Consider the following 27,385-nt stretch of genomic DNA (forward strand, 5'->3'; position numbering starts at 1 on the left):
CAAGCGGACTGGATTGCGGCGATATTTATCGCGGTATCTGAATTCTGCCGCGAACGAGGAAGATCTCAGACGGAGGAGGAGGGACGGGAGCGGCTTGAGATCTCTCGCGAAGAAAAGATACGAGAGAGAGAGAAGGCTGAGAGAGAGAGAGAGAGAGAGAGAGAGAGAGAGAGAGAGAGAGAGAGAGAGAGAGAGAAGATAAAGGAGGAAGATTGAAGAGAGAAAGCTGAGAGAGGAAAGAGAGAGTAAGAGTGAGACAGAGAAACAAAGAAAAAAAAGGGGGGAAGATAAAAGAGAGAAAGCTGAGAGAGAGAGGAAAGAGAGAATCAGAGAGAGGAACAGAGAAGATAAAAAATGAGGAAAATAAAAGAGAGAAAGCTGAGAGAGAAAGGAAAGAGAGTGAGAGAGAGAAACAGAGAAGATAAAGGAGGAAGATAAAAGAGAACAACGAGGGAGAGTAACAGAGAAGATAAAAAAGGAGGAAGATGAAAGAGAGAAACAGTGAGGATAAAAGAAAGTAGGGAGATAAAAGAGAGAGGCAGAGAAACAGAGAGAACAAGGAAGAAAGGAGAGAGATAAAAGAGAGAATGAGAAACAGGGGAAATAAGAGAAAAAGGAGAGAGCTCGTCGAGGAACATAAAATTAGACTTCTAGTCGCGACATCAAAAATAATGCGAACGTTATGCGAGTGCAGCGCGGACAGTCGGGCGAGAAAGTATGCCCTCCCGAGTGACAAATGCGCCGCGTTATCGGTAATTCCGCGCGAGCGTTATTACCCGGCGATGCGGCGAATCGGCGGGACGCACGCAATCCGGGGAAAGGTGATTTCGATTAACGCTGGGCGCAGCTGGCCGATCGGTTCGTTACGGAAAAAAAAAACGAAACGAGAAAGGAGAAGAAATATTCGCACCGCGCGCCATCGCGCCACGACCACGTGTCCCCTGTTTGAATAATTGCACCGTTATCGCGCAGGACTGCGGGCAACGAAAACGATACGCGAGCCAAGCGAGCGGAGCGTTTTCGATAATAGACACGTTTTTCTTTGCTTCTCGCCTCGATCGCCTCGATTGGAACACTTCCCAGCGAATTACTCGTAAATTAAGGTGGAATGGGTAAGTGCATAAACGGGCTCTCATTAATATAATATGAGAGAAATTGCAATATCTAATACGTAATAATCTGTTCAAAGTTAGTGACAGTGTAGAGTTATTGCATTTTTTACAATTTTCTGAAAAAATTAAAATATACAAGTGAAATTGACGTTTTCGTCAATGTTTTCGTTCAATTGAAACGAAAGAAACGCGATCGCTTCTCCATTGCACTGCCTAAACCTGCCGATCGGTAGAATCAAATCAAGTTTACATATTCCTCTCCCTTCTAATTACCTATTTCTGCTATTCCCTACTTAGAAACAGAATAGAACGATCAAAATATTCCGAATGGTTTCACGTGAAAACAAAAGCGTCGTTCAGTTGAAACGAAAGAAACGATCGCGGTCGTTCATTTTTGAGTATACCCGCCATTCAAACGGTTAATCAATTATTACCACATTCTCCCCAGAATAATAACGAAGCAAGTCATACGACAAAAGGTCGACAAGCTGTCCAATTTCATTCGTGAGCGTCCGAACACGCGTTCCGCGCGAGCTCCGTCGATTCCGAGTCGCCACGAGTCGCGATGGAATCGGGCCGCTGATAAGGGATGGACGGTTCGAGGGAAGATTTACGAGCGGGACAAAAGAAGCGGAGCCTTCCTCCCGGCTATCCGTGCCCTATCGCCGCTGACTCTTAACTGACGCGGGGATCACGGAAGTTGATTCTCTCCGAGCGGCCGTAAACAACTCCATCGCGGTCTTCTATCTTCGGGATCATCGATATCTCGGATCCGAAGCCGTAAAAACGGCTCCCCGGCCGATGTTTCCGCGGTTTTAATGCGCGACGAGCGTCCTAGGCTTTATTAGAAGGTTCTGCGACCACCGCCGCGCCGATAGACATCTCCTGGAACCGTGTACGCGCGTATCCGCCTCGCGAGCCGAGCATCGATGCCCCTCCGACTTCTTTTTTCTCCGTTTACGCGGGCTCGCTTGCTTTACGCACCGTTCCCCCGTAGTATTTATTGCTTTATTTACGCGGGGGGGATTCCTCGGAGCTTCTACAGGGTGTTCCACGCGACGCGAACCGACTGGGACGATGGCGTCGCGAATGGGACCTCGGGTAACCGCGATTTCTCCGGTCCCGCGTTCGTTTCGCGGGGACAGGGAATTTTGTTTCAGAGGAATTTGTATTTGTCGAAGGGAACGGGAGACTCGAGGAGATTTTAGGGGATTGTTGAGGATTCCAGGGGATCGCTCGCTTGTAGCGTCTTCCGTAGAATAATTCTGGATTTACGTATGGAACGTTTTATCCCTGCGCGGAGCCGCGGTCCGGGATGTGCGTTTTATAAGATTTTTAGCGAGCGCCGAGGGATATCACGAGCTTTTTATCATACGATCCGGCGGAACGTGACAGATTTATGCGAGTGAATTCGCAAATGAAGCGGTCCTTCTTTTTCCCCCGCGAATGAAATTATTCGCTGGCGCGCCGCGACTTCTTCTTCGAATTTACTCGGACCGCTCGGAAAACGTTGATCGTCGATTTAACGCGTGGAACGATTATCGGGGGAGCCTTATGATGGATGTTTACGTGGAAATTCGTTGTTGGCTCGGTTACAATGGGGGCAGGTAAACAGTGCACTTAGCAGTCTGCGCTGGAGTTTCATTTAATTAAGAAACTTTCCGGTGTACATCATGCCGCGCGTGTAACTTTCTTAACTCGCGAACGTTTGCCCGGCAATTTAACCGCCGTACGAGCAACACGTTGTTTCCAGTGTTCCGCGATCGACCGATCGATCGGCACGGATTTCTGCTAATAATCCTCGATTGTGTTAACAATATTATCAACGTTGTCGAAAAGAAATTAGTGGCTAATGAACGGTGCTGTTAAACTCTGTTCGTTCGAATTTGTCAAGGTTATCTTATATTTTTTACATCGTCGTCCGCATATTTTAAATCAATCGATAAGTCCACGTGGCTACGAAGAAGTATAAGCAACAGGAAAAAAGCGAGAGCATAACAACCAATGAGACATGCAATTTGTCTTCTACGTTGGCTACTAATTGTCAGATAACGCGCGGCCACGTCATGGCTACGCTGTCTTGAGTTGAACACTTAAGATAACGTTGCGGTTACGAAATTTGAATATCTACGTAGATATTGTTAATTCCGTGAATATTCATGCGTGTGCCACACAGCTGCCACGAGAATCCTTGACGTATGTATCTTCTATTATTTAGTAGCTAAGATTAATGGAAACAATGATTAATCACTCGGTATCACTTAATTTAATAAAGGAAATAAAGGAAAAGCAACAGACAACTAATTAACACGTTAACTACCATGGTGACCATCGATCACGTCATGATTACAGAGAAGTAATTATAATTCGTAATCTAACTAACGTCGAATAAAGATCAGCACTTCAATAATTAGATAATACCATAACGTGAAAATTCTCACAATAAACAATTACTAATTCTCTTATCTCTTCTGCAAAGGAACAAGACACATAAAACACCGAAGTTTCCCGTGACAGTCAACGCGCGAACTTCTTTAAGTCTTCAACGTCGATTCCACTCGATCGTCAAAGTTCGACGTTCGAAATCCTGTTACAAAGTAGTTCCTACTGCAAAATGATTTTCATTCGAAAACTAAACATTCTCAGCAAAGAACCTCCGTTTCTATTCCTATACCGCTCGAATCGAAGCGCAAAGTGGCCATTGCCATCGGAAAATCTTCATAATATCCCCATAATATCCCCATAATGTGAACAACGACACAATCACCGTATGCTTACCTCTATACCTCACAACTTTCGTCGGGAGCAATTTTTTGTATCACCGATACGTTCGAAGTTATCGAGATCTGTCCAGAAAGCGGCCGTTCGGCCGCGCCGCGCGCCGGTCGATCGGATTTCGACGGGGGATCTGTAATCAGATTGCGCCGGGCCGGGAGGATCGTGTACCCTGAACAGAGGAGTTCGTTTGTCGGGAAACGAGTCGAAAAAGAGTCGAATCGCCGCGGCGGGAAGAGGAGAGGAGACGCGAGGCTGCGCCGGGGGAGATCAATGATCTCTTTTTCCCCCTTCGGACCCGTTCCGTCGGACGGATTTACGTTCCGCGGCGATTCGCCCGCTTCTGGAAACGATCGCGAGGAAAGGACGGGACGCCGGGCGATCGCGGATCGCGTCGGATCATCCGCCGGTTAATTAAAGCTCGTGTCGTTGATCCGACGATTGATTTCGAGCGGAAAGAGGAACGGCGGCCAGCCGCGCCTGTAATCGCGATTTACGGGCTCGCCGACCGTGAGCTCGCGCTTCAGCTTTTATCTATGCGGTCCTGTTAACGATGAACAGCGCGCGGATAGTGTCAGCGTTAATTGGGAGCAACTGAATAATTGATTTACCGATTCCATATTGCGTGGCGGCTTGTAGAGGTGGAAAAAAGCTGGGGAGGATTTTTCGGATGATTGAAGGTAGATGTGTAATTCAGAGGGATTATTTTTAATAGATTATTTGTGGAGTCATTTTTTGGGATTGAACTTTCGAGTTGGGAATACTAAGTTAGAAACGAATGATTTAATTATTTGAACTATAAGGAATTAGCGCATAGTTTCTTTGTTCTATATTATTTAGGCGTTTGATGTGTAATTTGCTGGAATTCGTAAGAGGTTTCGTATATTTTAAACAATCTTCGTCCGTAGAGGGTTAGAAGATTAAAAATCGGTGAATCTTTCGAATGAAATACGGTTTTTAAATGCTGAATTCGAAATGTAACGGGGAATTAATGATTGAACATAGGGGGCTGCGATGGATGAATGGATTAAGCTTATACGTCCTTTTCAATTGTCGAACCAATAATAACCTGCACGAACGAGAACTAGTTCAATACCGGTAGGACATAGAGGGATTTAGAAACTGAAAGCCCTATTCTACTATAGAGACAATTACACAGAGCAGAATTATTCAACTAGTTTTCAAATAAGATTCCCTCAAAAACGAACCAAAACTCATTTCCATAATTGTACCATTTGAAGGTACCATTTCACTGGTTCCCAAGTATTCTTGAATAGATAATTAATAGTAACTGAATGAAATAACGGCGATGTGAACTTCAAAGTGAAAAGCCGAGTGCACTTCTGATGAGACATAGACATCATTTTTGAAATCGAGTATTTTGAATATTTAAATAAAAATTGAATATTTCAATATTTCATATATCGATGCTTTCGCAGAACTTAATGTTAAATTTTCTTAGAAAGAGAGAAAAATTCTAAACATATCTTGCTTATACAGTGCACTGATTTCTCATAAAAGTAAATTGAATATTTCCAGTGACAAATTTTTCGAGTGCAAAGGGTTAAACAACCCCGCGTTTCGCTTAATTCGATCGCGTTTCCAGTTTCGTAACGCTTCGCGGTTTTTGCCGTCCGTCCGTTTCGTTCCTCCTTTCCCGTTCGCGTTCTTAGTAAAAATAATCGAGTTCGACGGGGTAACTGCAATCAGCGCGGGGAACGCGACGCGACGGTTCCACAAACCGCGTGACACTCGAGCGGGCAAGAAACGGACAGCGGACGGGAGCAGATTGCCGACAGCGAGCGCAACCGACGCGCACACCGGACAACGGCGCACGGTTCGAATCAATGGAACTGTCCTGCGGAGATTGGCGATCGACGCTGCGCGATATCCTGCGGCCTCCTTTTTCCCGGTGAAAATCTAGTTTAATCGAAACGTCGCGCGGAATTTGTTCCTGGCCTGTGTACGTCAACGCGAATCTCTGTCCGCGCAGATCGGCTGATCTATAGCCATTGGAATGAAAGGAAAATCTGGCATCCACCTCTATTTATTATCGAGGATTTATTGAAGGAATTTCATCAGCTTTATGAAATTTCGGATGAATGGTATTGTTCGAACGCGGATCTTCGTGCGAATTCAAAGTTTTCGGAACATCACTGAGAAAATGGAATTAGAGACTGCGGTGGGAGTTTTTCCTAAATACTGGAAAACGGATTTAGTTTGAACAACTTCAATCCTCTTTCCCATAATGCGCAAGGGTTTAACGTAGAGTTTCCGTTTCCATGGAAAATGTTTTTGAGCGGTTCCAGCGAATCTCGTCCGCCACGAGTGCGTGAAGTGTAAACTTGTTCTCGAGGTTCTCGGGGTTGACAAGAAGTTTAATCGGAATTTACAAGCTTTAATCGAGGAATGCTGCAAGAGATTCGTTACAGTTAAGAAGAAAATGGGACGAGACAAGTGTCAGTCCTCCGGTCGTTGAAATCAGGGAACAATGACACCCTCCAGACTCGGTTCTCCGTGAATGGGTTGCAGACGTTCCTCCAACGAGGGTCGAGCACTCGCCGCTGAGAATACGCTTTTCTCGATCGAGTTTTCCAGGGAAAGGCAACGATTCCGCGAACGTTCGATTCATCTGGAATTCCGAAGGCGACTCGAGCCGGGACACCGAGACGGATCCGCCTTATGCAATTTACCTGATTTCTAAATCCTTAACCGGACGACCGTACAATTGTATAACGCCAACTTCATTCTGCCGGAGGAAACTTTGATTCGATGCGACTAAATTATTTTCAGATTTCCCTAACGACAGCATCGTTACGAAGTTTCTTTTCTAAGAAAGATCGAACGCTGATCGAGCAAGTAATATTATAAACCTATTTCGATATCGCAACATCGTTATTCTCGGAATCCCGACGAAAAACTTGCTTCCGTTCGTTAAAGTTTCAAAGTTCTGCTGCGAGCATTATTGGAATGCACAAACACGTACGGTAATAACGATCCTCCCGTGGCCTCTTTAAGGCGATAACTTCGAAGGTTTCTTAAAATTGAGTGAAACTGAAGTAATTAAATGGTGAAGATGTCAAAAAATAGGATCATGGTTCATTGTCATATCGTGTATTAATGAGAGAAACGAGTTTCTCAATTAAACTGAGAACATTCTTTCGAGGCTTCGACGTTTCCAGCAATCCCCAATTTTTCTGTTTTATTTCCGTGGAAGTATAAGGAGCAAGATCAGATGAAGAGGAGGATCAATCTCGTAAGAAAACAGGGGTGAACGAAAAAAATGGATTCACGTGTCGCCTCTCGATCGGGAATTTCCTAATCTAATCACGCGTCTAGGAGCCCGTCGGCTTGTTTACCGACACATTCTCCGCGAGAGATTCGACGAGAAGGGAACCCAGGCTCCGGGGATACGTTGTCTCCATATTCCATCGAACGTGATCGTGTTATCGCGGGGTACTCCCGATGAAATCCATTAAATTGCCCGACCGGCGTCTCGTTCCGCGGCAAATGGAGCGCGCGTGATTTTTCGGGCGCGTGCGAGACACGTGTCGTTCCCGGCGCGGAAGAGAGAAGGAACAGATGACCGCAACGCACTACCGGCTGACGAATTACCATAGACACCAGACAGGCGCCCGGTTTAATTCGATCACGGCCGTGTTTTGGCTAGACAACGCGGTTGTCCACGAAATTTAATATTCGGACGCGCCGCTCGGATCTCTTTCGAAATTTCGCCGGGAATAGAGTCTAGAGCAGTGTTTCCCAACCGTTTTTTTTTATTCACCATCTCGAGGCTTCAACGATCAACCCTTTGCGGAAGACTGTTTGACCCTTCGCACTCTGTTGCCACTGCGATATTGTAGGATAAGTTTATAACTTCGTTTTTAGTCAAACGTAACTTTAAATGACGCGCTTTTTTAATGACAAAGCGGAGTATTAAATCTTTTACAGAGGCACGCTCGTAGCTGGTAGTTCATATTAAAACTGATTCGGAGTTGCTGATTTGAAAGATTTCAAAGATCTGAAAGATTTGAAATCTTTGAAAGATTTGAAATATTTGAAATATTTGAAATATTTGAAAGATTTGAAATATTTGAAATATTTGAAATATTTGAAATATTTGAAATATTTCAAAGATTAGAAAGATTGAAGGATTTGAAAGATTTGAAATATTTCAAAGATTCGAGAGATTGAAAGGTTTGAAATCTTTCAAAGATTTCAAAGATTTCAAAGATTTGAAATATTTCAAAGATGTCAAAGATGTCAAACATCTCAAAGATTTCAAGCATTTCGAATGTATCCAAACGTATTCCTTAATGCCACGCTTGTTTCCAACAAAGTTCCGCAGGGACAGCTGTCTTCTTAAACGACGTTCTACGCAAGATCGCCGAGAATTCGTTACAAGACGGACGGGACCTGTAATTTCGGTCGCTAGTCTAGAGTATCCCCCGTGCTCGCGAGCGTGCAGACACCGTTCAGTCGCTTCAGGGATAATGATTTTAACCGAGGCCAGAAATATCGATGGAACTCGACGCGAATCGGACGAAATCGAATTGCAGGCGGTCGGTGAACCTGTTTCGGAAATTTACGAGGCGATACGCGTTTCCTTCGTTAATGGAGCGTACCGGATGATGAAAACATATTTAGCATCTCGCGGCACTCAGACGAGATGGAAATGGTTAATGAGCATCGCCACTAAAGTCGAGTATGAGGTTGAAGCGTAATAATCGTAATAACGACATCTTTATTGTATCGTAAACAAAACGGGAAGTACTTTGGCGGGCCGGGGTGTAAAACGGTGATACAGCTGCTGCCGCCAATTACAGATGCATAGACGAATTCAAAGTGAAGCGAAATATATGTCATAAAACTAGTCTACAGTCTATCGAAAAATATATGATGGTTATTACAATAATTCACTTCTTATAGTTCACCATCGAATATAACAATGACAAAGGAACTGAGAGACATAGGTAAATATTATTACTACTTCATACAATAAGACCTTCATTATCAAAATTAAATCAGAACCAAGATTCTTCGTATAATTATACAATACAATAGAATTACTGAGCAGTACAAGTGAAAGACAATTGTTCGGATAATCGATGCTTCAAATGAAGGGTACTCTAACAAATAAATACACTTCTAATACTGTAACCCACTAAACACATAAAACTCCAAGAAACGAAAGTAGACAGAAAAAGGAACAGAAGAATTAGGAAAACTTGATTCGCACAGCGAAGAATCCAGTAGCAGTTTTGAATCGAAGGAAATCGGTGAACGACAATCCGAATGATTCAACGAGGACCGAACATCTTTATATCACGTCGGACTGGTCGGTTCAGCGTTTCGGCGACGCGCAACATTGAAATATCGCCCCCTTATCTCGGACGACGCCGGGTCTCACCGGGTGAATTTATGTTGTCAGAGATCGCGACGAAATGAAAGAAACCCGGAGTACGTAAGAAGAACGCGGATCCGACGTTATCACGGTTTTCCATTATGCTCCGCCGAGAAATACCATAAATACGCCTTTCTCCGGGGGTGTCTTCTAAACTTTCTTCCGCCCGTAACTACGAGAACGGTCGCGCGCGCGGATCGAGGACACAATAAAGAAAAGGGGTCCGTGGACTGTACGTTTGACGCGGAAACGTTTCGGCGAAATGTTTTTCGCCGAGGAGATGCCAATACCATCCACCGTCGGAGCCCATTTTTCCAGCGTTCCGGACCATAGGCGCGGCTCGCGTCGAACGGATCGAGGGAAAACCTATACGGCGAACTTCCGCCGAACGACCGCATGGTAAGTGATTGGGAATAAATAACGGTGATACGCGGATATTGTACTGGACAGGGTACTAAACCGATCAGACGAAGAATAAGAAGATTAACACTAGAACTACTAGTCAAAATGACTGGTTTCGATTTTTTTGTTTAGCGATTATTGATGTCTTCGAAGCATTGAGTATTCGAAATGATTTTGAAAATAAATAGTTTCATTTCAGTACTATGAGTGTCTGAAGAAACTGAAAGTAATCTACTGTTACAATTTTTATAGGAATTGCGTGTTAATTATATTAAATGCTCGGTAGTTCTAGTGTTAAGTTGGATAGGAAACTTCGTGATTCCTATCGATAAAAGTTTGATGAATTATATGATCGATTATAAGACTTTATTGTAGCTTTTAGATTAGTAGTCAGTGTTATTACTTTGTTCTATAGATTTAAGAGTTTTAAGAGAAGTATAATATAAATATCATATAAATATCATATAATAAATATCCAGCTATCGCGTAGTAGGTGCTATAACGATATTGATAATACTGATAATGAATACTTCTTTCTCGATATCTCATGAATAATTCATTAAAGCTTATCGAGTGTTTTCCTTCGTTCCGAAGAATGATTATTCCGACGCCTCTTTATTACTTTCATTGTTCCCTCGAAAATCGAGCAATCCGACGTTCAATTTCACAATCATCGGTGCCGCTCGTACGAATACATCGTTGCTCATTCGAGGAATATTTAAGCAGACAGGTGTGTTTACCTGTGAACAGATTCGGTCCATTAATTGCTCGGCAAATAATGGATAAATTTGCGTCACGTTTCGGACCCGATGCAACGGATAAACCGAGGGGCGCATGATTAGAAGTCAAATAGATTCGAAGCTCGCACTCGCTAGTTAGCCCGTTGTTGGCAATTAACGCGGTTTAGAATTCACCTCTGCCATTCGCCCACGCCGCAGGTTGTTGTACCCGCGAATCTGACCCTTCGTAACAAGATAAGTATTCAATGGTTTTCGGTGTTCATTTGCTCTGGATACTCGCGGTTACGTCAATTTCACGATAGCTCCGTCATTTTCCGTGGTTTCGAGTTCCAATTATCGGTCGACGTTATTCGTCGTTATTTCTAGACCACGATGTTAATTTGACAAGTATCGATTATGGCGATTAAGCTTCTGGAACGAGGAATTTGTAGGTCTTCCAAGTGTTTCGTCCAAAGTGGAAAGATTAAGCTTAATTGATCTCCCCTTAATTGTTCACCCTTTGCGGACGAGAATTCGTTTGAAGTTTTAAATACTAGGAAAGAATCTCTCATTATTCGCATAATGAAATGATTGATTTGCTTTCGGTTTCAAACACGAAAGCTCGAAGTCGCCATTGTGGCATTCGGCAGAGGGTCAACACTTAGGCGACTACCTAAAGAGAACTATAACTACAAACTCCTTCGTTATCTTCAATTGAACTCATTCAGTTAACCCTCTATAGGCCGAATTTTTGTTCACGATTATAACAAAATCCATGCACTGTAGAATTAATAAATATCCACATACGAATACGAATTAACAACATGGTGGGAAAAGTGGGAGATCTCCCCATTCGGTTGGCTAAGTGTTAACACGAATAGTAAACTTGAACATATCGCGATTCGATCCTATATTAACCTAAGTAAATGATGTTCGAAAGTTGCGCTTAATGCAATTCTTCTTTTCTTTTCACGCGCCGAATTCTTCGAGCTCATTCGTATGCAGTCGCGCATCGCGGAGCTTCCGCGTCCAGTGCCGCGCCGAATGAAATAATGCTCGTCGAACGGATAAAACGATTCCCGGGAAGAATTCCTGAAAACGCGTCCGCTCGGTCGGTGACTGTTGCGAAATTTACGATCGGACGTCATCGAGCGGCCGGCTGTTTTAAACTTATCCGAAACGTCGTCGAAATATCCGGGATGGAAGATTTATTCGGGGAGCCTGGGACGATGAGCTGACGAACTTGTGGAACTTGTGGAACTTTTAGATTAACCCTTTGCGGACGAAGACTCTTTAACGTACAAAGCTAGCAATGTATGAAGATGAATTATACATCGAATGCTTAAACAATGGAAATAAAGGAAACTGTACGCTGATCTCTTGCTATTCGAGTAATTAACACGTTGAATGCAGCACGATTTCATGGTACGAAATACTTGAAATAGGAAAAATATGATATTAAATCATTCGTTTGCAACTTAGTATTCCAAATACGAACATCTCGTCTCGCCAACATGTCGACGTTCCGCAAAGAGTTAACTGTTCACCATCGACGAATTTTAAGTATAATTAAAATCGATACTTTGGACGAGTGCTATCTTTTACAAAAACGGTTTCGGTTAGGGAAGAGGTTTTGCTGGAATTTTACTTTATGGTTAATTAACTTGTGGAACATCCTTCTATCCTGAATCCGGTCATTTTTTGTCGATACCTGAGAAACTAAAAGGCCGACATTTTGTAAGAGCTGTACAAAGCGTCGGTTCCACAACGATTTTAACCCCTTCAATGACATCAGCAGAGTACAAAGGTGGCGATGCAACCTAATTTTCTAAAACCTAACCTAATTATTTAAAAATGATACCAATTATTTCAGTATTCTGTTTAATAATATTATTCTATTTAGACAAGAAACCGTAAAAGAAGCTTTTTTCTAGAGCTACATCCTTTGAGTCGAAGAGGCTAAGCATCATGAAAATTGGCGAGGCAGTTAATCTGCAGATTGACCGAGGCGCGAAACCAAACTCGCCGAATACCGTCGTAAAGCTTCGGTGTTTCTTCAGCGCGTCGACGGCCGGAGAGCTTGCAGGATCGCAGATAAAACCTCAAAGCGATCTTCCGTTGAAATGTTTCTGCAGCCGGGCGCTTTTGTTATCTGAAAAACCACGACGAGTTCGTCGAGTCTTCGCGTTGCGGTGTAACGGACGAGAAAATACCGTGGCGCATCGGTAAGTTGTTTTTAGTAACGAAACAGATTTTCGAATCAACTCTGGAGAGGTATTAGGGAGCATTAAGTAGGTCAGAGGACTTGTGTTTTATAAGAGAGTTCAACGTGGAATTTTCGGTTTTACACGGTCGACAGTGTTTGCGAAGGTTGTCCCCGGTTCGCTTTGAAGGATGGAACGTGTTCGATGGGCGCAGCGTGCGACGATGTTGCAAAATGCGACGTTCCTCCGAAAGGAGACGTTATTAATTGCGTGTATCGTTTGATGGGAAACAGCGGTGTAATTCAATATTAACGTACTTTGTGTACGCGACGCATAATTAGTCGTGACGGTTACCGTTTACTTCGGTCGTACAGTTACTAAGATATACCTAATTAGTGTTTGCTAAGGAGTGACGGGAATCGGGGAAAGATTGGTGTCGCAAACGAGCGTTACGTCTGCGTAAGTAATTAAATGTAACGGTGAACTGAATAGTTAGAGGATTTACAGAGCGTATATTTATGGGATAGAAATTGAATCGAGATTTGGGAAATCTGAGATTCGTGGATTCTGGGGTTGTGGAACATAAGATCTGTTGTATCTAATATTTATAGAATCTAAGCTTATTGTATTTGTATTTATAGAATCTACATTTATCGAATCGAGATTTATGAAATCTAAGATTCGTAGATTCTAGGTTCGTAGAATCTAAGATTGCTGCATCTAATATTTATAGAATCTACGCTTATTGTATCTACATTTATAGAATCCACGCGTATTGTATCTACATTTATAGAATCTACATTTATCAAATCGAGATTTATGAAATCTAAGATTCGTAGACCGTAGGTTCGTAGAATCTAAGATCTGCTGCATCTAATATTTATAGAATCTACGCTTACTGTATCTACATTTATAGAATCTACACTTATAGTATCTACATTTATCGAGACGAAATTTCTGAAATCTAAGATCCATAGAATCTAAGATCCGTTGCATGTAACATTTACAGAATCCACGCTTACCGAATCTACGCTTATCGTATCTACATTTATAGAATCTACATTTATCGAATCTATACCTATCGAATCTAGATTTATAGATTCCACATTTATACACTCCATCATCCTCAAAATCTATACTCATCGAATCGAAGATCCACAGGCAGAAAATCTAGACTCACCTGGTAGAAGAAGAAGCGGTCGATCTCCTTGGTCGCGTTGACATCGGGCAGCGTGGCGTTCAGGTACTCCGGGATGCCGTCCAATTGATCCTCCGTCTGGTTACCCTGAATCTGTCGATCCAGCCTCGTTTGGTTCCGATCTGTTGTACCCAGTTCCCCGTGATGTTCCACGGACATGACGCTCTCCACTCTCTCGCCCTTCTATCTCTCTCCACTCTTCCACTCTTCTGGCCGCGCAGCAGGGCCACGGATTCAGGTTTTCACTCGGCGAGCCTCCCGCGAGTAATTCATCGCCTCCAGACGAAAACCGCGCCGCACCGTACCGGCTAAGCGTCGGACGACTTCATCTCTCGCCGATCTTTCGGTTCACTCGCCGCGGATTTCCGGTTACGATCGATCCTCGGGCATCTCCTTCGCGACGCGGCGCGCAACGGGCCGCGCGGATCTGCGCCAGGGCAACGGGGGTATTAGCAATTTCACGGGAGATCAAAGAGTTTCGCGAGCGACCGACTGCTCGGACTCTGACAGCTCCTCTCCTCTGGCTGAAGCTGTCCGACTTTTTCATTTAAAACACCGAACTAACAGTTAGGAGATTGAACGACGTGTTTACTTTCCCACTCGCTGTACGAAACGAAAAGATCCTACAAGGGAAACTTCTCGACACCGTCGATTTTCGTGAGACTTCTGTGAGGCATGGTTCTCGAGAGAGTGTTTGATAAACAGTTTCTTTTATTGGTCAACGTTCAGTTTGAAGGGGTGTGAATACCACTCAATGTCGAGGGTTGGAAGTATATTTTTATATTTCTAACTGGAGGGTGTAGAAAGGAAATCTAAATCGTTCGTTTCGAAGCGATCGATTTTAACCCTTTACTCCGTTGTCGCACGACATTGTAAGATAAATTTATAACTTCGTTTTTAGTCGAACATAACTTTAAATGACGCGCTTTTTTAATGACAAAGCAGCTTAAACCTTTTACAGAGGCACGCTCGTAGCTGACAGCTGATATTAAAACTGATTCGGAGTTGCTGAAAGATTATATTAAAAATTGCTCGGAGTGCGAAGGGTTAAAGTCTTTATTTATTAGTCTCTTGTATCTTCCAGTCTGAGAGATATTGTGAAAAATATACTTCCAGCCTTGAACTTTGAGGGGTGTTTCCACCCGTTGAAAGTGGACGTCGGTCGATAAGAAAAACGTGTCAGATATTTTCTTGAGAACTGTGTTTCGCGTAAGTTTCGTAGTTACAATATGACTTAGGGAAGACGAGAGTAGCTTCGCATTTTCATGTCAAACCCCGATATTACTCGACGTTCAATTCCATTGCAGCTGAATGTTCTGTCAGTGTTTGACACTGTGAGTTAACTTTCGATGATTTTTGAAATGTTGAGCTGTAATTCAGTCAGAAGGTTTCAGGAACACGAGGGTGCCGAAGCTAATTCTCGCGGAGGTCGTAAACTAAACTTACGATTGTAAATATTTGCGTAGAGGAGATTATAGAGCTTGCAGAGATTAGGGGAATTGTGAAGTTTGTAAATAATGAAGATAGCGTGATCTAACTTTGCCCGTAATTATTATCGTTACTATCGCGAGGGATCCTCGGACACGGACAATTTAAGAGGCCATCGAACTGGAGCACGCTGGTGAATTCTCTTTTTTGTAGCAATGCTCTCTATTAGACACAGAATCTAACATAATAGGTGATAGCGAAACGCGAGAGCAAACAGGATCCTTCAATTAGAGATAATTTACATCTGCATCGAATCATTCGAAGTCAAAGTAACAGAGTATTTCTATTATCGATATCACGTCCTCAGGCTAAGGTGTATAATAAACAAATATCGATTCTCAAGAGTTATCAGTAGCGAGCTAAACCATAAGGGATTAAAAGACATTTGAAAGAGCTATTAGATTTCTCTGTGGACCTACAGATTTTCCATTTTCCCGTTCATTTAACACTAGAACTACCGTACCAGTAAAAATGACTGGTTCCGACTTGTTTCGCAATTATTAATATTTTAGAAGCATTGAATATTTGAAATGGTCTTGAAAATAGTATCATTCGAATATTATAATGAATGCTGAAGAAACTGAAAATAATCTATGTTACAATTTCTATAGGAATTGCATATTAATTGTATTAAATTCTCGGTAGTTCTAGTGTTAATCTTTCGAACGATGTCCCTCGTCCATGTAGCAATCGGCAGTTGTCATCCAATACACCGTTCGACTGTTGGCTCGAGAAATCACAATCGAATGTGCTGAAATCCAGCTTATGGTTTGACGTGCTCTTCCATGAAAACGCAAATTCGCGTACCCGACGCTTCCAGCCAGCATTTACACGACACTACGTCGGACGACGTTAACACTAGATTAACAGAACGCTCAATCCGACGCATATTGTATGTTACAAATATTATGGCGTATTATTTACTTCCACCTCTAAGCTCCTGTACCATTTTACTGTCGACAATTTGGAAGAAATGCAACAAAATTGTCCATCTAGATAAACGTTACATGAATTTCTTCAGGAACAATAGAAGAAACTATACAATAAATACCCGTAAAGGTACTACGAGAAAACAAGTTCCGGCAATTCAGGGGGTCTTTTTCGTCCTCTATCTTATCTGTCGGTTATTAGCAGCAACATCAACGTAGCATATTTGCAACAGCAGTGAGCGTAAGGAAATAAATTAGCACGCTTTTCCCGAGCGCTGAGTTATTGGCAGTCGAGTGGGCGCGGAAAAGAGAATTGAAAGGAGGACGATGGAAGATGGCCAAATTTATGGCCCTTTCGACGCATGAAAGTCCGGCTTGGAACGATTCCATAAATCTTAGAGAATTATGAACACGTAATTATCGGAGATACGGCGGGCAGGTAGCGGACGCGATAAAAATGCAGATGCAAGGAACTATCGTTTGAAAGCTGAATATTTGAAACGCTAATTCCTCGTTCTTTTCCTCTGGTGTTCCGGTAGGAGGAAAATAAGAATGGCCATCGAAGCGAGGGGGGTTTAAGCCAGTATGAGAACCGCTGCTTCGGGTACTGTCGAAAATCCGGGACACGAATGTGCGCATCGCCCGGAGTCAAAAGGCTGAAAAGCAGTTCGAGACGAGCGGCGTCGAGATCGGGGAAGAAAAGAACAATGTCCGACGCCTGGCGTACGTTCATCGAACGCTTCGTGCATCGATGCTTCCTTTAGTGATAACATTGATAAAACATATAAAGAATATAAATTGATTAGCAAACGAACGAGGGGAAACAACGGAGACAACGTGAGCCACGATTCCTTCTGAAAGTAATCGCGAAAAGAGCTCCTTTAGTTCTCTATTCTACGCTAATGAGCTTTAACTTCATTAGCAAATGGTTTCCAGGTGCCGTAATTGTTACGCACGCCGGTAAGAGTTAACGGCGACATCGCTGGCAGTTCAGATTGCGCGAGGCAGGGAAATATCGACGACAGTGCCCTGGAATTCGGCGAACGTCTCTCGAGAAGCGGACGCGCGTCTTCGGTTTCGAGTCGACCGCGCTCAGAAATCCTTTATTTTCCGCGGCGCAAGAAAACCGTCAGAGAGGCACGGGGCTTCGCCAAAAACTCATGTAGATTTATTCATGGAGGAAGCAACTTTGAATAACTCGCGTCCGAGAAGCGGTCGAATGAAATGAACATGTCGTTCTTCGCAAAACGCGATTAAACGAGAAAAGTTGCGCATTCGATTAGCGACGAGCGGTTTGACAGTCTAAGCCCGGCGACGTGGAAACGGACATTTATAGCCGCCGGATTATTATTCATTGGTGACAGCCGCGGACCGTGTTGCGAATAATTAATCAATATTCCATTGGATTTTAAGCAATGCATACTGATGCAGCCTCCGGGGACATTTCTCCCGGAAAATTGAATTACGGGGGTCCTGCGACTCCGTCAAAGGATTGGTTAGCCTGGAAAATCCAATTTGAAGAATGCTCACTCGATTCCAGCGGCGCAACCGTCAGAAACAATTTTCTGAATTTAATTATTCTTTTCTGTGTTACTGTACACGGAACACTGCGTTTCGTTTCATCTTTTCAACAGTTAAACTGAATTCCATCGATTCCAGTGCGCGAGCATCTACGTTTCTTGGATCGAAACGACACAATGCGATCCCCGTGGTCCGCCTCTGATTCCGTGACCCGCAACAGGTTACGCTCTTTCACCTTTGCGCCCGCCCACTCTCTCCGTTTTCGAGAGGACCGAGTGCACCGCTGAATTCTATACGTTTCCCGCGCGGCGGATTAAAGTGAATCGTTCCCGGCGCGATTGATACATTCGATCGGGACCGGCGAGGCACAACTTCGTCCGGAACGGTTTTTCCTTGCTCGAGGGACGAACGCAGCGAGATGAAAGTAGCAAGGAACAGGATTATAAATCGGACAGACGCGAGCCATCGATCGAAAGGCAACACGATCGTTTGTGGTAATCGCTGGATAGCGATTCGATGAATGAAAGTCATGTATCCAGAAGGAACAGAGCCGTTCGCGATTGAAAGGGAGACGGTTTTATAAAACTTTATGAAAGAACGTTTCAATTCGATGTCGATATGGGAGCGTCGGTCACGGCAAGCTCATCAGCTTTCCAACAATACACGTCTTCCCGGTTCAAGCTGCTTTCAATTGGAATATTTCGTGTTTCAATAATTTCGAAGCACATAGTAAGAACTATTGTTCGCGGAGCGTTCGATTTCCTAATTGAAGAGCTATTTCATGGAGAAACGTCTTAAATTCAAGGGACACTCGAGATATAGTTACCAACGTGTATCCGCGTTTTCAATAATGCCCCGAATGTACAAATTAATGGAAAACTGGAACAAGATTAATCCTTTGGAGCTTCCGAAACAAACCTTTTCCATGGAGGAAATTAAACGTCGAACTCTCGAGTAGTTATTAGAAACCAAGAAACTATCCTTTATCATTCACCCTAAATTCCTTGATTGCAACTTTCAATTGTGTGCGATAATTGAGTCGCTCAGAAGCTAATGTTAAATAGAGTTCTCTATATTCTCTGATTTCCGTAAATCTTCATAAAACAAATAATATTCTTTGTAGTTCAAGGATTTACTCGTTCCTTTCTATTCAGAAAGTCCTTTTTATAGCCTATTTCAAAAGCCTAACATTTTCTCAATGTTTCTTTTCTGGACTTAACCGCATTCTGAGCGACTCAATCCTAACGTGCCCAAAACTCGTTCTCAAGCAACGAATCACGTCGTTTCGAGAACAGGACTTTCTTTAACCCTTCGCAGTCCTACGTCGAGTCAGACTACTCTATTCTATCGCAACCTCTACCTTTTAACAATTTTTCCTACATTTATTCGTGGTATCACAGTTGTGCCATTCAAAGGTAACATTTCAACGACTCCCAAATATTCTCGAGTAAATAGAGCGTCGTATCAAGCTGTAATCGAACGAACTAACGTCGACGCGAACCTCAAAGCGAGAAACCAAGCGCACTTCGTTTCGTCCGAGCCAATCGAGGGAGACCAGCGCAGCCCGGAAAACGGGGAACAAATGGCGAACACACGAGGACTCTGTACTCCGTACCAGTGGAAACGGTAACCGTGGAACGGCGGCGACGGGATCTTCACGTTCGACGAGCTGCTCTCTAACATCGGCACATATTTTATCGTACTCTCGGGCCGCGGCGTTTCTTCAGCTGTCGCTGGGCTTTGCGCTCGCTCGGGGGTGCCGGGGAGATCGGACAACTGGATGAAGAACGGACAAGAACGTACTTGCTAGTACGACGCGCCGAACGCGACTACCGAGGCGGGCAAACTCGCGGCGACTCTGCTTTCCTACTTGCAGATCCGTGCGTGCGTGTGCAGGAGTTCGCCGCCCCGTACGCATGTGCGAGAGGATCCTGGCGAAACGTGGGCGAGAACAGCGGTGGGCTAACGTTCTTTGAAACGGCGAAGAAAGGGCGAGGACTGTTCGCGATTAGCGAATGATTAATGCAGGGGTCGATTAGAATTATGGTCATTCCCGTGTTCCCGAGGGAAGACAGCTTCATTATAGTATTTAATTGACTCGAGATTTTTCTAGAATTGTTCCGAAAATTTCCGATGGTCCTCGGTGAACTTTCGAATTATAACTGAATATAGTAATGCAACTAATAATAGCATAAGACTGATAATCGCCATTTATCTCTATTAGGGAATAAGTGATATACATTGTCACAGATTCGATGAATTCGTAATCCTAATTCTATACTAATTTAATTTTGTACCTGATAGTATATTAATTTCCAATATACACTGTCCGTTATAGCTAAACGATCTCTCACCTTAGTTCGCGCACTGGTATTTTTGAAAACATACATATCTAGTTTTCATGCTTTCACGACCAGGAGTGTTACATTCATTTCTTTCGGGAGAGAGCCGTGTCCACTAGGAATTTGTTCCCAACGTTTCGCCAGCATTGCAGCTGGCTAAATACGTACCCTGTTCATGTTCCGGATCCATGGTCACCAATTATTTTAATTGGTCAGCTGAAGAATTAAAAAAAAATCTTAAGTCGAAAATTTAAAGAGACTCTTCCTCGACACACATCAGTATCAGTGTGCCTTTAGTCCCCTGATAAAGCCAAACGTTGGGAAAAAATTCCTAGTGGACACGGCTCTCTCCCGAAAGCCAAAAATGAACGTAACACACATATCTGTCAAGCTCGTGTGTTTCCCAGTAAAATAGAGCGACGAAAGTGTTCAAGACTCTCGCGACAATGGGCGTGTCAATAATCGTGGAACGAGTTATGCGGCCCACATTTCACTGGAAATTTCGTGACACGAGCTGTTACCTGGAACCGGGATGAATACGTACTTACTTACATATGTCGTCGCTTATCGCAACGAGGCAGCGCGGCGGCCCGACCGCCCGCATATCGGCTTCGCAATCGATGATAAAATAGTTAGCTGTACCGCCGTTGTCCCGCGCCATTAATATTCGACCGGCGTCCCGTCCGGCGAACGGCGCGCTCAAAGAAGGTTCATTAATTTCGCATATAAAACGCCACGTCCACTCCTCCTCTGTTCCTTCCTCCTCTTTTTGCGCCACATCGTTCGTTACCTTGCATTTCTCATTGTTCTCGTTTCCAATTTTCCACTTACTCCGTCTAAACGCGTCTCTCTCGGCGATGTAACCGAGGGATCGTATCGGCACGATGGTCGAACGGCGACACGGGAGAACAAAGTTCCACCAGCTGACGAGAATTGAAAATTGAAATCGTTTGCTTGATTGCCAAGCAAATTGCGCGTCTTGTTCCGGCAGTTCGCTCGTTTCTTGACGTAATTTCAGCCCTAGTTTCGCAGCGATTCGATGCTTTTGGGATTTAATGGTCTAGAACGCCTTGGAAGACGAGTTTCGAAATTTTTGCATTGCAAAGTGTCGGCTTTATTTACAATGGCGTGAAAGTTTTGTACACTTCGCCAGTTTCGACACTTTCCAGACGCGAGTTGTCGAATCATACTCGAGACGATTCGAATTTGAGATGGATTTGACGTCTGTAAAAGGAACCATACGTTTTCGAATTTTTGGGAATATTCTAATGATACTGGTGAATTCGAAAGTATAGTAAAAGGGGAGTAGAATGTTTGCATTTAGAATTAAGTTGTAATTGATCGGAGGGAAGAGCAGTAAATTTCCACGTCCAAAATATTTTCGAAATAGTTCGAACTCCATCGCAAATTTCGCGGCGCTTGTAAAATGGGGAAACGCGATTGATTCTGTTCCGCGGGCTCGTTAAATTCTTCGCGGATGAGTATGTCGGTCGGTAACGAGAATGCAGGTTAATTATTAGTTAGTTAATTATTGCCTTTTACTTCCGGGGTAACGAGACTTGCCGTCGGCATTACCGTAGGCTTCATCCGCACTCCCGAACTGCGTGCAGCACTCATTTCTCCGAATTTGTAAAACTCCTCGCAGCCCGTGATGAAACGAAACTATACGATCTTTTAATTAGCGAGTGAGTCGCGTTGGAAAATAAAATATTCGTACACTCCCGATGCGAGTTGACAGAAATTCTATCTCGCTTCGCCCAAATATTGTTTCGAACGGAACTGTTTCGCGGCAAGATTGAAACCGAACTAGAGCATTGGCCACCGTATGAATATACATTTTGCAAACAGTCGCAAAATATGCGGCCGACGAGCGCAACGTGATTGAACACCGCGCAGCGTGCGAGTGCAGCTCGAGCCTTAAAGTTCATTCCTCGAGCTTGTTTACCGACTACGTCAACTCGATTCCCCTTTGCCGTGGGACAATTTTAAAATGAAAAACAGCGAGAATTCATCTGGTTCGCTCGATATTGGGTAAATTATATTTTATTGTACATCGTATTAATAGGTACAAAGGATAATTAACTAGTTTCCCGACTGAAAAGTCCTTTGTCCGCTCTCAGTCGTCGGCGCGGCGTCAAAGACGAACCAATTCAAAGTGTAATTACATTTTTGCCCGTTTACACGCCCACGTTTCGCTAATTGAAACCGAAAGATTCATTGATTCAAAGCGGATCAAAGAAGCCTCGGAAACCCTACGGAGGATTCGGAAGAGACAGGATGTACCTTCCCGTTGCCATTCTTCGTCGAATGAGAATGCAATAATTAGTCTACCTAACAATGTTGCGAAACCGTCGCAGTTCCCTCGCAGTGGGAAGTTGTACAATTCGTTGGATATGCAGTTTGCTAATTGGATAAGTCTCCACGAATTGTTTGCATTGGAATCGAACGATATTGTGCCTAGATTTAAGTGCTTAAGGGGAGGTTTTCCATGAAGGTTGGAAGGGTGTGAAGTGAGGACCGTCAGTCCGAAAAGAACCGTGGCCGCCTGGACAAAACCCAGAAATTCGACTATTCGCATAAAAATCGAAGGTTGCCAGAATAATTGTCATTTGAAGAACAACTTCGTTTCTCCATTCATAGAACGTTGGATTCGAAACGCGAAGTATTCATTGAAAAATCTTCATATCTCCAGAATGTAAAAAACATATAACCTCCATATTTTTAGCTCTATACCTCACAACTTTTGTCTAAAGCATGTTCTCGCATCACCGATGATTTTCAAGTTTTGTCCAGAAAACGGGCGTTCGGCCGCATTGTGTTTTAACAAATGGTTTCCCACATAGCGTTAAGTATACTCGATTAGCAACAGTTTGCATTAATAAAGCTTCTTGCCCATGAGCTTCAGTTGCTTCAGCCCTATCCCCGGGCACAGTTTGTTCCCCTTGACGTCCACCAAGTCTTCGAAATCCTTTACGACGAGGTCCGTGTAGCCGCAGCGCGCGGCCAGACGCTGCGCGATCGGCGACGTGAACACCGTCGCTGTCGCCGAGATGCCGTACTCGCGGCCGATATTCTCTCTGTAAAAAACGGTACACTCAGTTTCTGTGGCGACCATTACATCGGCAACTAACCGTAACGATGGACATTGACAAGTCCTCTAGTGATTGCAATATTTATAGTTCTCACTAATTTTCCGATCGCAATCATTCAGTAGATTCTAGTTGGAGACGTTGATTGCAGAATTATAGAAACATTGACTTTGACAATAAATTACTGAAGAATATGAGATTAATTCTAGTCTGTCTCAAACCAGTAGAATTCGTAAAATTCTTGGATCAGCGAATATTACACACATTGAACGAAACATTTCATTTGTTTTAGAAGGCATGATTAGTGCATGTAACGGTGGAAGTTGATCACTCTCGTGTGTTTATCTCGTTAACGGAACATGTTCGAGTTGCCTCGACGCTTTTCGAGAGCCGAACAGCACTAACAATATACCCGGATGCTTCACATTCGGAGGGAAACAAAAATTCTATGTAGCTTGTCGAATGAATACCGCCATTCTATTCCGGTTCAGCGCAGCTAACGAAGTTACTAATTGAAGCTTTTGAATGTAAATGCAAACTGAATCCTCGAGGATGCCAGAGCTCCATTGACGCAGCCACTCTGACGCGTGAACGACGGCTGGGCTTTGCAGTAGCGTGTCCTTCGTTAGGACTTTAAATCGTTTAAATTGAAGCAAGTTACTAAGAAAAAGTTGGAAACACTTCCCTGGGCGAACCCTCGAATACTTTATTCGTCGATGCAATGACCTCTTTATCCTCGCTCCTTTAATTAACTGACTTCCAGCAGAACTAAAAAATCGAGTTCTTTGAACCTCAAACAATACCTCTGTTCGATGAATTCGAATTTATGATGCGAAAGAGTTGAAGAAACGTTACGTTAACGCGACGGAATTACATCAGTGTTTTTTAGATCGATTCCGAACGTTTTCCAATTGACGACGATTAGATAGCGGATCTCTCGAGTGGAACAACTGTCTGATACGATTTGCAAATACCGTAAACAGCAATATGTTTCCGGTATCTATACAGACTTTTTATATATTATACAGATTACACCGATTATACAGATATCCTCCACGAAGAGAAACCACGTTTGTGCAATGTCAGCTGATAACCAGATAAGAGCCACCGAAGTGTTCATTTAAGCGCGTAACGTTCCCAATTTATTCATTATGTCCGTTGTAGTCAGAAGGGGTTGAAAGGTGGCAATTGACAGTATCGCTCGTTACAACAGCTTAACGCTCCGAGTGCTCGGGCAATTGTAATTTGTTTTTAAATGTATATTCATAGAGTTTCATACCTGGCGTTCAGAAGGTGAGCGCCCAGAGCAGCTCCTTGATACGACGGTTGCACAGACAAGCCAAGAGCGTTTATGTATTTGTCTGTCCCGTACACGTCGTACACGTTACCAGCCTTGATCAGGACTTCCATGGACCACACTAGCAACCTGCTTCTTTCTGACTGTAAATCATGCCGACATTTTTGTAAACCATCCCTTCATCAACGCGACTAACTCCACGAAATGAGAGACTTTGATCGAATTACAGATAGAACCACAAAAAAAGCACGTATCTTTGTCAATTATCATATAATTCAACTCAAACTTACGTCTCTCAATAGAGTGTTATCGTACTTTACAAATACGTACAACTTAATCGCCTAATTGGTTGTAATACAGTAATATTATACATTAAATGAGATCACAGTAATGTTTCGCTAGTTTCCACATAGTAATTCGTTGATTAAACTCAAGCATACCTTAGTATATTTTTGTGGTTCGCTGTATTAAGAACCGAGTGAGTGTTCTAGCATTAAAACTGAAGAGCATTCGCAAAGTGGAGTCAATCACTTTGACCTCTGAACAATTCATATGTTTGTCACCCTAGGCACACGGTGTTCGTCGCCATGTGCACAGAGTAAACTTGTTGTAACCGATCTCGGTGCTGAATGTTGCGAGCTCACCTTTAAAATACCATCCAGGTTCTCTTTTTCGCCCTTCTGGCTCAACAGAAGCATGTTCACGCCTGCCAGTATCGGTTTCCCGCCTTTCGGGTCATCGACGAAGGCTGCCACCGTCAAACCTTGCTTTACAACTTCCGCCCAAAGTGCTCGGAAGGACTGCACGTACTCTGGATCGTCTTTTCCATCTAGAAAGACAATAGAATCTGGGTTAGATCCTAGTAAAATCCCCTGATCCCAGTCGATAAAAAGAAAATGTACAGATAGCAGTCTGTCGATTCAGCAGAACGAGCCAATTAGAATTAAAAGATACTCCGATGTAATTACGTTTTCATAAATCGTAATTTAACGTATTCGCGATTCAAGAACAACGAAACATTCAAACGGTAGTGCGCTCGACAATGGACGCTCTATTGCTATTCATAAATTCACGTAAAATACAGTATTGTCCGTGTTGGCCGAACAAACGGGTCGCGCGCTTAATATTCTCGAATGGTAATCGTCAGTTATGAAACCCGTGAGTTCGACGTAGCGTTATCTGGTAAACAGCATTAGCAGAAGACCGCGAGACGTAGTTTTTAAACGGGATTTACATGAACCAGAAGTGACAGGATTACGCGTCGCGAAATGGAAACTGCATTATATCAACTAATAACCGGGTTGCTTCTAATCATTGTGCCTGATAAGGACGGTTTAGCTTGCAGTCAGAAATTTTCATGTTTGTCCGTGATAACTTTGTAGATAATTTTATTGGCGCAAATTAAGTTGCGAGATACTGCACACTGTAACTGATACTTCGGCTAATCTTTCTGCTCGATGATACAGCATGTACGATTCAGTTTTCGTTTCGAATAACTTCTAGCGTGCAACATTTGAATTGCATAAGCTCTCGTGTGAACGCTGTATTTTTACTTTTCACGTGTCATTTTCCACCTGCTACACTACCACGTCTCATCGACTTGTTTTCAATTCCGGCAACGTTCCACGGGAAGGGAGGACAAATGGCTGACTCAGTGTTTCGCATTCTTTCTCCGTCCGCACAATTGAGTCGTTCGGAGCCCTCAAAAACATACAATTACGCCATAAATACCGGCGGCGCGAGAGCCCATTTGTCACAGTATCATCTCACAAATTACAGCGTCATATAAGAACATGCGATATGACCTTATTCGCGGAACACAACAATTTTCGCGTTCGCACACGCCAAGGTGAAATATATCTTGACGAATGTTTCCGAATGTTGTCAAACGTTTCGCATTATCATTCATCCTGCCGATCCATTCATCGTATCGTATCTCGCATTTCCTTATCGTTGCTCCGCAAGAGCAACAATTAGCCGAAGCATCAGTAAATTTGCGTTTGCTCAGTAAATAATCTCATCAGCTAATGAAAACGTTAAATTTGTTTTCCGTTCTCGCGGCCGTTCGTTATCTTATCGGACTCGGTACAATAATATGCAATAGAAAAAACAAAGGAAACATCGTTTACTAGAAACTCGTTGCTCAACATACTCGATACATCGCTCGGTTTATGCTCCGTTCAATCGATTCCCGGATAATTGGCGGGCACGCTTCGACTAAGAGTTAACAACTAGATTAATCGAACTTACTCCAGTATTTACATATCGGCTCTTCCGCAATGAAGTAAGTACACATGTGATCGATGGCATCCTCGTACCTGTCCTCCGGTAGCTCCCGAATGGTGAACTTGGTAGGCTCTTGCTGCCCTTTGACCACAGCCTCCACGACCTTCCATACTTTGCTTTGGCCTGGAGTCTTGAACGTAACCGGTCGTTTCGCCGTTTCGTTGCTCATCTTACGTCCTCGACGAAGGAAAACGCGTCGGAAGGGGTTCTGAATAGATTATCGAAACCGCGGCGACGAGCTCGCTCGTTTCTGCACGCTGTTGCAGTTGCACTGCTGGGACCTTGCTGCTGAATGACCGATGAGTTGTTAAACTCGTCAGTTTATCTACTACGCTACTGATTGTCCCACTCGAAGCGGTGCTCGAATTTCCTGCCACCACTTGCCACCCATGAGCTTCTTGATAACGAAGTCCGCGTGTTCCCTTGATTTCGGACTCTTTACATCTTCGCGCGCCGGCACGCGCTGAAAGCACGCGTAAGAATTGCCCGACGTTATTTCCCATCGTTAATGCTAACAAGTACCGTTTGTTCCCATTGAAAGAAACGACGAAAATGTTTTTCAGATCGGACGGGCAGCGGTACACGCGCGAACGAAGAACGCGTCGATGTTTTTCACGGT

The 27,385-nt window shown here is 43.5% G+C and overlaps 2 protein-coding genes across 6 annotated transcripts in view; both read right to left on the reverse strand.

Moving 5' to 3' along the window:
• The window catches only part of CCAP-R (Crustacean cardioactive peptide receptor), a 79,207-nt gene extending 57,226 nt beyond the window's left edge, over positions 1 to 21,981 (reverse strand). For 4 of the 5 annotated variants that reach the window (XM_031970882.2, XM_031970884.2, XM_031970881.2 and 1 more), the window contains exons 1-2: positions 19,368 to 21,981; positions 13,797 to 14,241 (exon numbers count right to left, since the gene is read on the reverse strand). In XM_031970882.2, the coding sequence (XP_031826742.2) occupies positions 13,797 to 13,973 (177 nt within the window). In that variant the 5' untranslated portion in view covers positions 13,974 to 14,241; positions 19,368 to 21,981. Of the gene's footprint in view, positions 1 to 13,796; positions 14,242 to 15,721 lie in introns of all 5 variants that reach the window. The other variant, XM_076367543.1, reaches the window with a different exon arrangement.
• A 140-nt stretch (positions 21,982 to 22,121) lies between these two features.
• LOC116424468 (uncharacterized) lies at positions 22,122 to 27,106 on the reverse strand. Its single transcript, XM_031970901.2, has 4 exons — positions 26,731 to 27,106; positions 25,125 to 25,309; positions 24,463 to 24,623; positions 22,122 to 23,171 (listed from the first exon to the last, which is right to left on the reverse strand). The coding sequence occupies exons 1-4, from the start codon at positions 26,933 to 26,935 to the stop codon at positions 22,970 to 22,972; spliced, it is 753 nt and encodes a 250-aa protein (XP_031826761.1). The 5' UTR covers positions 26,936 to 27,106; the 3' UTR covers positions 22,122 to 22,969.
• Between the last annotated feature and the right edge of the window lie 279 nt (positions 27,107 to 27,385).

The sequence above is a fragment of the Nomia melanderi genome, chromosome 5 (genome assembly GCF_051020985.1).
Source record: "Nomia melanderi isolate GNS246 chromosome 5, iyNomMela1, whole genome shotgun sequence".
NCBI lineage: Eukaryota > Metazoa > Arthropoda > Insecta > Hymenoptera > Halictidae > Nomia > Nomia melanderi.

Coding starts and splice junctions, on each gene's coding strand:
- LOC116424468 (XM_031970901.2), bottom strand. CDS start 26,935: ATGAGCAACGAAACGGCGAAACGACCGGTTACGTTCAAGACTCCAGGC. Junction 25,310..26,730: donor GCCGATATGTAAATACTGGA/GTAAGTTCGATT, acceptor TTGTCTTTCTAG/ATGGAAAAGACGATCCAGAG. Junction 23,172..24,462: donor GCTCACCTTCTGAACGCCAG/GTATGAAACTCT, acceptor CGTTTTTTACAG/AGAGAATATCGGCCGCGAGT.